The 12,377-nt window shown below is 36.5% G+C and overlaps 1 protein-coding gene across 2 annotated transcripts in view; it reads left to right on the top strand.

Annotated features, from left to right (window-relative positions):
- The window catches only part of DNAJC5B (DnaJ heat shock protein family (Hsp40) member C5 beta), a 51,936-nt gene that overhangs the window by 21,002 nt on the left and 18,557 nt on the right, over positions 1-12,377 (top strand). For both annotated transcript variants that reach the window (XM_019710687.2, XM_019710686.2), the window contains exon 3: positions 10,446-10,659. In XM_019710687.2, the coding sequence (XP_019566246.1) occupies positions 10,446-10,659 (214 nt within the window). The remainder of the gene's footprint in view (positions 1-10,445; positions 10,660-12,377) is intronic.

Below are 12,377 nucleotides of genomic sequence, written 5' to 3'. Positions count from 1 at the left end.
GGAAAGCAGGCAGGCTCTACATAGCTAACAACTTGCTTGTTTGGGTTATTTTGAAATTAACTGTATAAAATTTTGAGTTTGGCTCCATTGGGCTTTTGAGCTAATCGGTCTCAGCCCGCAGTTAAGAAATAAACATAGGGGTTAACACAGAGGCAATCTTTGGCTCATTTATGTAATAGTGGTATAAAGCTATTTGTGGAATTACTATATATTTGAAAGAAGAAAACATAAACATTAAAGGTAACAAGGAGTTTCCAAATCAGGAGTTTCTGGTTATCCCTGGGTAGCTAATTTGTACCAGTTCTCCCTTCTGCTGAGAACAACCAGAAAAACTAAAAGGAAAGTTATATTTTAAAATATACATCTTAAAAGCATTTGAGTGTAAAGAATTACGGCCGACTAGGTCATGACATGGGAGAAGAGAAGCTGAAAGGCTGAGCAGGTCTCTACAAAGAAGGGGGAAACAATCTGGATTCTGGCCCAACCAGAACAAGAGTCCTGCCATTCCATTTAGACTCTAAAATGCTGCAGCCCAAGAGAAAGGGCAGACTGGAATTAAACCATCTGTGGCTGACAAACTTTGGTGGTCCTCCATAAGCCATTGTCCCCTGGCATCCATGTCCTTGTGCAGACCTCTTGAATCTGGCTGGCTCTCTGACCTGATTTCACCTGATTTAGAACGTGGCAGAAGTGATGAATTACCTAAATCTTTAAAAGGCCTCGTAGCTTCTACTTTTGCAATCTGGTTTAAGCTAGCCACCACTGGAGAGGAGAAATATGACTACCCTGAGACCATCTTGTTGTGAGGCACCTCGCCTAGCTATGCAGAGAAGCGAGATGGAGAGAGTCTTCAGCCCACAGCCCCAGCTGAGCTCCCAGCCACAGGTAGTACCAACTTACCAGCAGGTCAGTGAAGCCATCTTGGAAGCAGACCCTTCAGCTCCACTTGAGCCATCCCAGCCAAAGCCAGATAGAGCAAGAAAAACTACCCCACCAAATCCTACCCAATTACAAGGTTGTAGGCAAATAAATAAAATGCTTGTTCTTTTAAGCTACTAAATTGTTCTGCAGCTTGTTACACATAAATAGATAATGGAAACACCAGTCTTGTATGGACTGTAACTGAGTTTTGAGCCATCTGGGTGACCGAGAAAAATCTCAATCCCTAATATTGAATTAAGAGAATCCCAGTTTTACTAGTGCCTCCAGACATCTGAAACTAGAAAATAAAAATGCTCTCTGGTATAAGATAATATCTTCTTAGTTCTCCAATTATTTCTTTACAAGTTTTAAAAATACAATAACTGATGCACAGAGATGACCAAGGGCACAAGTCAAGACAATATGAATAAGAATCAGCAGAAATGAGAAAAAAGAAACAACTGTAGAAATCTCAGGTATTAAAATTGTCAGATACAGATTGGAAAGAAAAACTGTCACAATCAAGAAGATAAATTACAAGATTAAGAATTTGCACAGAGAACTGCAAATTAGGAAAAGGGATATTTCAGAGTTTTAAAATAAACAGATAAATTTCACAACTAAAAAATACAACAACCAAACTCAAGGATGCTAAGGTAGGGTTTAACAGCTTAGAGAGCTGACTGTAAGATACCAGCAGAAAATAGCCAGGAAGGACTATAAAAGGACAGAAAACAACGCAAGAAGATAAAATACACATGGAGTCTGAAAGGAGAGTAGAAGGAGAAAGCTATTTGAAAATATAACGTATGTGAATTTTCCAGGTTCATGAATGATATCAACCCCTACATACCAAAAGCCCAATAAAAGCTGAGCAGAATAATAAAAATAAGTCTACATCCAAACATCACAGAAAAACTGCTGAAAAACAAAGATGGAAAACCTTTATGGCAACCAGAGAAAAAATACAGACTACCTTCAAAGGACAACAATTAGACTTACAGTAAATTTTTCAATGGAGACAATGAAAACCAGAAGATATGGACTGAAATCTTCAATGTGATGAAATAAAATAATTGATAGCCTACAATTCTATATGCAGGAAAAATATCCTTCGAAAATGAAGTAAAATAAAGATATTTTTAAGCTAAACAAAAAAATGTAAGAATGAATTATCAGTAGACCTACACTAACAGAGATAATAAAGAGTGTTTATAGGCAGAAGGAAAAATATCACAGATGGATGGTCAGAGATGCAGGAAATAATGGCAACAAAATAGGAAAATATGTGAATAAGTGTACACAAATACTCACTGTATAAAGCATCATTAAATACTAATTGTATTAATAAAAATTCTTGAGGGCTTAAAAGATTTAGAGAATGCTCCCAATAACACTTAAGTTGGGAGGAGAGTAACAGTGTTAGTGTTCTAAGATTTTTATATTTTCTTTGAAGAAGACAAAAATACAGACATTATTTGATAGGTCAAGAATTTTGTAATCCCTAAAGGAGTAAGAAAGAATGTGTAATTTCCAAAGTAGCAGAGGGAAAAAGTAGAACAATGAAAAAGAGTCACTCTATAATAAAAGAAGGCGAAATAGGAGAGGAAAGGAAATATATTTTAAATGGGACAAAAAATTTAATGAAGTAGTAGATTTAACCTAAAATATAGCAATAATTATATTATAAATAGACATCAACTAAATGTTTCAGTTAAAATAAAAAGATTGTCATTGCGGATTTAAAAACCAAAACTATGTGGTGTTTACAAAAGACATATTTAATATATAAGGATACAGAAAATTAAAAAAAAAAAGAAATGCATTCTATGTAGATGTCCACCCAAAGAAGGCTGGTGTAGCTTGATTAATATCAAAGAAAAGACAAAAAGTATTATTAAAGATAAAGAGGTATATTTCATAGTGATGAAAGTTCAATTCACCAGGAATGTACAACAGTGTGAATTTATATGCTTTTTAAAGAACACGACCTGTCGGTACTAGAGTAGTCGGGGGATCACTTTGTAAATTATATAAATGTCTAACTACTATGCCATATGCCTGAAACTAATATAAAATAACATTGAATATTAACTGTAACTGAAAAGTTAAAAACGGTGGGATGGAGATGAAGAGGAATAAGACATCAAATTTCCATGTATAAAACAAATAAGTATGGGGATGTAACATACAGCATAGAGAATATAGTCAATAATATTGTGACAGCACGGTAAGGTATCAGATGGTTGCTGGACTTATCATGGTGATCTTTCTTTAGGTATATAAATGCTGAATAGATATTGTGTACACCTGAAAGTAATGTAATATTGTATGCTAACTATATTTTAATAAAAATCTTGTAAAAGGAAAACAAATAGACACCAAGAAGTCCAAAAAAAAAAAAAAAAAAAAGGAAAGAAAGTAAGTAAAAGAACAGGGCCTAAAATATACAAGAAAAAAGTGACAAAGTTATAAGGAGAAACATACAAACCTGTAGTCATAGTGGGAGATCTTAATACACCTTGCTTGATAGATCAGTAAAACAGCTAAGTATATAAAGAATTTGAACAAAAATTTGCAAAACAAAATTTAACACTCTTATATAAGAACAAAGCACCCAACAGCTACAGAATACATACTCTTTAAAGTATACATGGAACATTTATAAAAATTGAACACATAATTAGACATAAATCAAGTCTCAAATTTTGAAGGACTTAAATAATATATGAGGCCTGACAATTAAGTTCACGAACTTGTTGCAATGATGTTGCTAACCTTTTTTTGATATCAAAGAGATTATTCTTATGAATTTGTACCAACTGGACAAACGTTTACTATTTGGAAGTGCTGAAAAGGCTGTGTGAAAAAGTGAGACGACCTGAACTTTTCACCAACAATTCATGGCTCTTGCATCACGACAATGCACCAGCTTACACGGCACTGTCTGTGAGGGAGTTTTTAGCCAGTAAACAACTGTATTGGAACATCCTCCCTACTCACCTGATCTGGCCCCCAATTACTTCTTTCTTTACCCGAAGATAAAGGAAATATTGAAAGGAAGACATTTTGATGACATTCAGGACATCAAGGGTAATAGGACGATAGCTCTGATGGCTATTCCAGAAAAAGAGTTCCAAAATTGCTTTGAAGGGTGGACTAGGCGCTGGTGTCGGTGCATAGCTTCCCAAGGGGAGTGCTTCGAAGGTGACTGTAGTGATATTCAGCAATGAGGTATGGAGCACTTTTCCTAGGATGAGTTTGCGAACTGAATTGTCAGACCTTGTATACATACACACACTGTGTGTGTGTGTGTGTGTGTGTGTGTGTGTAAATTGACAAGCTAATTCTAAAATTTATGTGGAAATTCATAGGGCTCAGAATAGCCACAGAACTCATGAAGAACAACAATATGGAAGAATTTCCTCTTTAAGATACTAAGACATATTTGAAAGGTACCATATTTAAGACTGTCATTGACCCAGAAACAGCCCAATAGACCAATGGAGCAGAATAGAGCACTTAGAAATATAGGAAAATAATTTTATTTTTTCAATAAATGGTGCTAGGACAATTGGATATCCATTTTTAAAGATGAAACTGGATGCCTACCTTCCACCACGTTAAAAAATCAGCAATAAATGGATCATTGCCTTCCATGTGAAAGGTAAATTTATAAAGATTTTAGAATTTTAGAGTTTATAGGACAATATCTTCCGGAATTCAGGAAAAGATTAATTTAACTAAATTAAGGATTCCTGTTCATCGAAAGATTCCATAAAAAAACTAACAACAACAACCTAAAATGGCCCCAGAAATGGAGACTATATATGCAACACATATAATTGACAAAGGATTCATGTACAGAATATGTAGTTTTTTAAATCCTACAAATGAATCTTAAACATTAAACTAAAAACTGGTAAAACACTAACTTAAATAGAGGATATCCAAAATTAGGAAATGCAAATTAAACTGCAAAGGGATGGAGATATCTATATTCTATATATAGATATTATATATATAGCTATATATATTATATATATAATATACTCTATATATAATATATATAATATCTACCTATAATATATATGTGTATATATATATATGTATATAATATCTATCATCTGATTGTTAAACATTAAAATGTCTGTCAATACTACATGTCAGAGAGATGGGCACTGGAACTCATATATTGGTTTCTTATATTTTCACTTGGGTGTTGCCTGAGTCCGAGAGGGCACAGGAGTTCCAGTGAACCTCCAGTGTTATGATATACTATGAGGTTCCATAATTACAGAATTTGCTATACACCTAGGGTTACTAATCTAGGGCTTGATTTCACCTGCAAACTCTGGGTTATAGGAGTTTATTTTCCTGTCTACCGTCAGTCTCCTTCCCATTGTAGCCATTCTTTCCCTAGAAAGAATAGTGTATATCTAATTTTGCTTTCTTTTGCTACCTTTGCAGTAGATGCTGGCTCTGCCATGAGGGTAGTTTTAAAGGTTCAAGGATATAGGAAGATATCAATGCTTCACCCTCCCTCTTCTAACTCTTTTGTCTTAGGCAGCAGGTGGTTTTCTTTTGGGATACTAGAGGGGCAATAAACTTTGTGGCTGAGGTATTTTAGCAGGAAGTCATAGAGCAGTAAGGAAAGCTTTGAAAAAGGAAGCAACTGACAGCAATTGGAGAAAGCAGCTGAATATGTGTAAGTGGGGAAAGGCAGCTATAGACATAGCCATGCCATGGTGGACCTGAATTTCCTGAGGCTCAGAGGCCAGCCTTCCCAACAAAGAAGATCTCCTCTGACATTTCAACCCCATCGAGATAGAGTTGTACTAGAGTTGGGGCAACATGGTCAGAATCAGTTCTTAGGTGACTCAGAAACTGGTAGAGATTAGAAAGTAGATCTCACCTGAGTGTTAGATGGTGCAAGGAAGAGAACTGGGCAGAACCTTACAATTCTTAGAATTATTACACTGCCTCAAAATAGGTAGATCTTAGGAGACTTAGGTAGTTACAACTGTAAACCCCATGTTTATCTTATCTGCCACTTACTGAAATCCCTATGTGATGAGGCAGAAAAAGAGTTAATGATGGTGGGCGCAGGGGAGACTGCCCAGGCCTGTGTCCCCTCCCCAGGGACCACCCACACTCAGCCCTAGAGACAAATCTTCCTGTCGAAAATATCCTCAGCAAAAGGAGATAAGGCCCAACCAGAAAAATCTGGTTTTTGATGCCTGTGCAGACTGCTGGGGCCTGCCCCAGCGTGAACTCCAGCCTCATTATAATACAATTAGAATAAAATGAACATTAAGGCTTGCCCCCACCATGGGTTTTTCTGTATGCATTATGGGTAAGAGCATGTGCAGAAAGAAACTAGTTACATAACCTGCACATGTCAATCAAATGACCTCAGAAGGAATCACATCTCCTGCTGTAAGAAAATTAACCTCCCCTTTTCTATATAAGAAAAAGCTAGCCTAGAGCACAGGCAGCTGTCCTCTCTAGACACTGCCACTCGTTTCCTCTCTCCTGACTTTAATAAAACCTCTCCTTGCTTTCTTACTTTTCCGAGTCTTGTGAATTCTTTCACACTCTGCAAAAGACCAGGGGTATCCGAAGACAATACACTGTGCATTTCAATTGAGAGCTGTCATTGGATTTTGAAGTGGAAATTAGAGGCATTGTTGCTATTTCTAATATTAGTTATAACAGATTAACAGGTGACTAAAAGCAGAAAGAGATTTAAAAGTAAAGGCTCACATCTGGTTGAGTCACCTTTAAATGTAAAATAAGAAATTATAAGAAAGATCTTTAAAGCGAATAGGTGAGGAAACGCACATTTAAATGCACTCCAAGCACTTCCTTTCACCCTAAATCCCATACATGTTTTCTTGCTCTATAGACAGTTCCCAAGAGGGTGGGTCATTGATCAACTACCTCCTTGAGCAGCTGTGTGATTTCGGCAGCTGCCTCTGCTAGCCATATTTCCCAAGGATTCCGAGAGCCAAGAGTATCTGCCAAGAGGAGTCAAAATGCTGCTGACAACTAGGAATTGGATTTGTTACAAATGGAGGTGCTCCAGCCTCTGAATTTGCCAACTCCATTGTTAGAGGAATGTGATAAATGGTTGAGTACATCTGCCCTTGTGAGATGACAAAGATCCAAGCAGCTTAAAATATGACAAGAAGCCAGGCTCTCTGGCTAAGGCTTGTGCAGTGTGTATCATTGTACAACGAAAGAGTAGAAACAAAGTAATTATGTAAAGAGCCATTTTCCAAGGATCTCTTTCTTTCAAGGCAGAAGTAACAGACCTTGCATTTGATTGGCCTGGACATGATCTCTGGAACTACCGTGTTTCCCCCAAAAGAAGACCTATCCAGAGAATTAGCTCTAATGCATCTTTTGGAGCAAAAATTAATATAAGACCCAGTCTTATTTTACTATAACATAAGACCGGGTCTTATACTAATTTTTGCTCCAAAAGATGCATTAGAGCTGACTGTCCAGCTAGGTCGTATTTTCAGGGAAACGGTAGTAGGGAAAATGCTGCAATTGTATTCCAGGGCATGGGGTGAGAATTCCAGGAATACCGAGCCATTAAAATTAATGTACATAAAGAATCCACTTGAAGCTTTTTGATGATGAATGTTGTATCATTAAAGTTTGAGGATTTCTTTCTTTCTTCCTCCCCCTCTTCCCCCTTATTTGCAGTAGGTCATTTAAGGGAACAAACTCTAAACTTGCAGCTATTCAAAGAGCACAAAATTTGCAACAGGAGCTTAAAAATGCTTAGGGAAGGAAACCAGACAAGTAATATGCATACATATTTTTTTATGACAAGCAAAAACAAAACAAAGAATCACCTATAATCCCAATGTGCACCTATAAGCACATTTAATTGTGCCTTTTCCTCTTTTTTCTCTATTCATTTTCTGTTTTATTTTCCCCTCTACAAAGACATATATTCAACTGTCTGGTGTGTGTGTGTGTGCGCACACGCATGCACGCATGTGTGAAGGTCACGAAAGATTTCTTTGTCACTAACCCAGTGATCAGTTCTTAGTTCTCATCGTACAAGACCTGTCAATGGCATTTGACACCGGTGACCACTATCCTCCTTAAAATACTTTGTTCACTTGGATCCTAAGACCCCACATTCTCTGGATTTTTCCTTCAACATCATTTGTCTTTCTTTCTTCCTCTCCTTTGCTCAGTCTTTGGACTTCTCTTGGACCCACTTGCTTGAGAATGTTTTCCAGGTCCATGGCTCTAAATACAATCTACCTGCTGAGAACATCCAAACGTACACGTTCCATAGTACTTTTCACCTGAGCTCCAGGTTCATAGATCTCTCTACCTCCATCTCCACTTGGAAGTCTAATAGGCATCTCAAAGGTGTCCAAAATAGAACTCCAAATCCTAACAAACCATTTCCTACTACCCAAAAATCTCTTGCCAACTTAGACTGTAACTCCAAATTTCCCCTTGCTGAAGCCAAAACTTTGGTGCCATCCCTGATTCCTCTTTTTCTTTCATGTATCACATCCAATCCAGCTAGTCCTCAAAGCATATTCAGACTCTAACCACTTCTTACTACTCCTCCACTGCCACACTGATCTGAACCACTATAAACTTCTCCTACGGTAGAAGAGACTCACTGATCTCGCCTTTCTCCCCTCCTAAAACTAAGGTCATATCATAACCCTCTCCTTCTCAAAACGTTCCAATGGCTTCTTCCCACGTCACCTAGACCCAGGGCCTAAGTCCTTACAATGGCCCACTAACATTCTGTATGCCTTAATTTTTAAATTTAAAAATATATAGGAGGCAGCACAGTGGTGGTTAAGAGCACGTGCTCAGGGTCAGAGTGCTATGTTCAAAGCCTGGCTCTAATGGTTAGTTGTGTGACGTTGGGCAAATTACTGAACTTCTTGGTGGTTAAATTTCCCCATCTGTAAAATAGAATCATTAGAATACCTATCTCATAGAGTTGCAGTGAAGACTAATGAATTAATATTTATAACCTCCTTACAATAGTAAGGATAGCATATAAAAAACATTATAAAAGCTTTAAAAAATGACAAAATAGGTATTTTGTGCTATTAGTACAAGATTTCATCATAAATTCTGCACATAAAAAAATGTCTCCAATGGTAAAATCTATAAGAATTTATAGATACCCTAAACATCTCTCAAAAAGAAGGGTAAAAAATGTTTTCATTAAACAAATTTAAAATGAACCTTCATTGTTTTATTCTTTTTGTTTATTCTGAGTTGAGAGAATAGATTATATACCATGATTTATACTTTTAAATATTTTGGTACTTTTTAAGCATCCTGATGCTGAGCCGCTTAATTATTCACTTACTTCTGAACCAGTAATACTTTAATTCCTAAAATAGATGTGATTTTTTCCCAATTTATTGTAAAAACTAGCTATAATTTATAAGACATACTTTACTTTTCTGTTCTACTTATGCCTTTATTATTGCATTAAAATAAAACACTTTAAACTGATAAACAAAAGCTTAAGGTATATTCCTATATATACCTATCTATGACGGGCACAGTAGGGAGAATAAGCCATGTGAAATTTCCAGTTAGAAAGTCATAAAATTAATTGACTTTGTAGTGGGAAAAAATACTGCAGATTCAATTTTGTACATAGCTTTAATCATTATTTAAATCTGAGCGTAGAGGGCCACCAGCCAGAAACTGACTCACATAGCTCAGTTCTTACATCCATTTTACAGGTTTTTTTATACTTCACTATAACTGAAGAATAAAGAATAGCCCCAAATAACTCCCCCTAACACACACACATACGCAATGCAACACAATGCATACCCACACCCTTCAGGAACTGCTTTATTATTGTCTGCAGAGGAGAGAGGAGCCTTGTACTCAAAGGAAATTTCTACAGATTATTTAAAGTGAAAAGACCTATTTGAAAAGTGGTAAAATATACATTTGAATACAAGGGAAGTCACAGTATTTGTTCAGAAAAACAAAGGGAGTTAGAATTTGTGGAAGATTTGTGAAGGGGTTATAAATTAGGATTTTTTTTATAATTGAGTTAAACTTTTAGAATATGTGGTGTGAAGTTTTGTTAATTCTGGAAAATTCTTCCAGTTCTAAATGAAATTTTGGTGTAAACTGGTCCTGTCTCCAGAACTCTTAAAGTTCCTTGCATGTTGCATGTTGAGGTGAGGTACTGATCAGCTTCTAGGTAAAAATAACCTTCACATGTACCAGCAGCAAAATGTCTCAGACTCAACAACTATACAGTTGAGAATTTCTTTGAGGATGTGAGGGGAGAAACAATACTATTGTGCCTGCACGTTAGAAACAAGAGACAACATTTAATGAAAATTTGCTCAGTTAAATCAATATTCGTGTGTAACTTATCATTTCACAGTATTTACATACACAAAGGATGCACAAATGAATAGTGCCCTTTGAAAATATCGTTATAATTCTTGTCAAGTAACACTGTTCCTCACTTTTTTTTTTTTAAGAAAATTGGCCCTGAAACACCATCCAGACAAGAATCCAGATGATCCAACCGCTGCTGAAAAGTTTAAAGAAATCAACAATGCCCACGCAATACTTACTGACACGTCAAAGAGAAACATATATGACAAGTATGGATCTCTGGGACTCTATGTGGCCGAGCAATTTGGAGATGAAAATGTTAATACCTACTTTATGCTGTCAAGCTGGTGGGCAAAGGTGAATCAAATTTTTATCCTTCAAAAACAATTTCCTGTTAGATCATTATATTATTTACTCCTTTAGAATCGATCTCGAAGAAAGCCTAACCTTACCATATTATTAAACTCTTGTAAATAAAAGGAGACATCGCTTCAATGGAAAGCTGTTATTTGAGGATCGTTTTTGCTTTAGCTCCTCAAATAATTATAAAATACAGCCTGACTTGATACTTCCAGACATTAATTATATTTGAATTTGAAGCTTCGGGTTAATTCTGACTGCACTCTCTCTCCCCGTAGTGACTAATTAAGAACTGACTCATTGCTCAAAACCAAAAATAATTTATTAGTGTGACGACTGTTTAATAAATTATTATAGGACAAATTTAGTCATGTACTTGACTATTTATAGCATAGGCTACATCAGCAAACACAATACTGGGGAGAATGCGTGGTAATTATGTCGTAGGCTCATATGGAGCCTGCTGTGAGGTAGTGGAGGAGGAAATGGGAGGGAAAAGGTGAGAATTAAGTAATGAAGGACAGGGAGTCGGAGAGGAAGAAAAAGCAAAAAAGGATGTCTGGTCAAGAAAAAGGCAACATTTTTAAGGACTTAGTGCAACCAGAACTGACTTTTGGCAATACATTTTGTGAGGTTTCTTAGGAATCCCTAGTATGTTTATTTAGTGATGGCTTTATATTTGTTTATGAGTTTTAATAGCATTCTTTTCTAATAAAAATAGATTTACATATGAACCATACATATAGCCCATCAGCTTATTTTTTGGACTGTTCATACACAAGTGAACAGTTCACACAAATTTGTGAAATCATATGCACTCACATTCCTATGAGTTGTAATTAATAATTTAAAAAGTTGCAGACTTCCAAAAAGGCAGGTTTCATGTTCTGTAGTATTCTGATTACTATTTTTTCCACTGAAAATAAATTTTGCTAAATTTAAGACTTTGATATATGCAGGGAGAGAGAGAATATGTGTTTATACATAAGCATGGAGAGAGAGTCTGCAACCTAAGGCCTCACTTGCCTTCTGCAGTCCCCAGAGTTCTTTTTCTTGGGGATAACTAGGATTCCCACTGAAACTCACTTTCTCTGTTGTTGAGGACTTGGGAGGGAGACAAGTCCTTGCCAAGTGGATGTGGAACGTGGAATAAGACTGTACATACTGACAAGGTCATTTATGATAATAGATTGAACATTCACTTCAAAATATGGTCCTTTGTGGGCTTGCCTGGGAAGCTGACCTCCATACATGACACTTTTTCCACAGGGAGGTACTTCTGGAGTTCTAGATTCTTTGCACACTGGCACCTGCCTGCATATTGGGGCCTCCTACATAAAAATGAGAATAGCATTTCTTGCCCAGGAAGTTGACAAAATTGATCAAAATTCATAGATAAGCAGAAGCAGTCCAGTAGTTGAAGGGAGATTTATAATAATTCCTGATGTGGCTCTTAAAAAATAGGCTACAAAACCTTCCACCTTCCCTTGCTGCTTGTGCCAAAGCCTAATTGCACAGAGCCCATTAGAGTGGACGACACACAGTGAGCATGTCCTAAGTATTAGTGAGCACGTGTCGTATGATGAATCAGTATACCATTGGAAACGTGTATTTAAAGAAATACCGACACCTACTTGTGCCTAGTACTGTGCTAAGCGATGAAAGGGGTAAGGTAAGGTTATTTCTGCCATCGACAGACAATCTACTTGGAATAA

Source organism: Rhinolophus sinicus, linkage group LG14 (assembly GCF_036562045.2).
Source record: "Rhinolophus sinicus isolate RSC01 linkage group LG14, ASM3656204v1, whole genome shotgun sequence".
Classification (NCBI taxonomy): domain Eukaryota; kingdom Metazoa; phylum Chordata; class Mammalia; order Chiroptera; family Rhinolophidae; genus Rhinolophus; species Rhinolophus sinicus.
The sequence above is the reverse complement of the archived record's forward strand: the minus strand, read 5'-3'. Positions and strand labels throughout refer to the sequence as shown.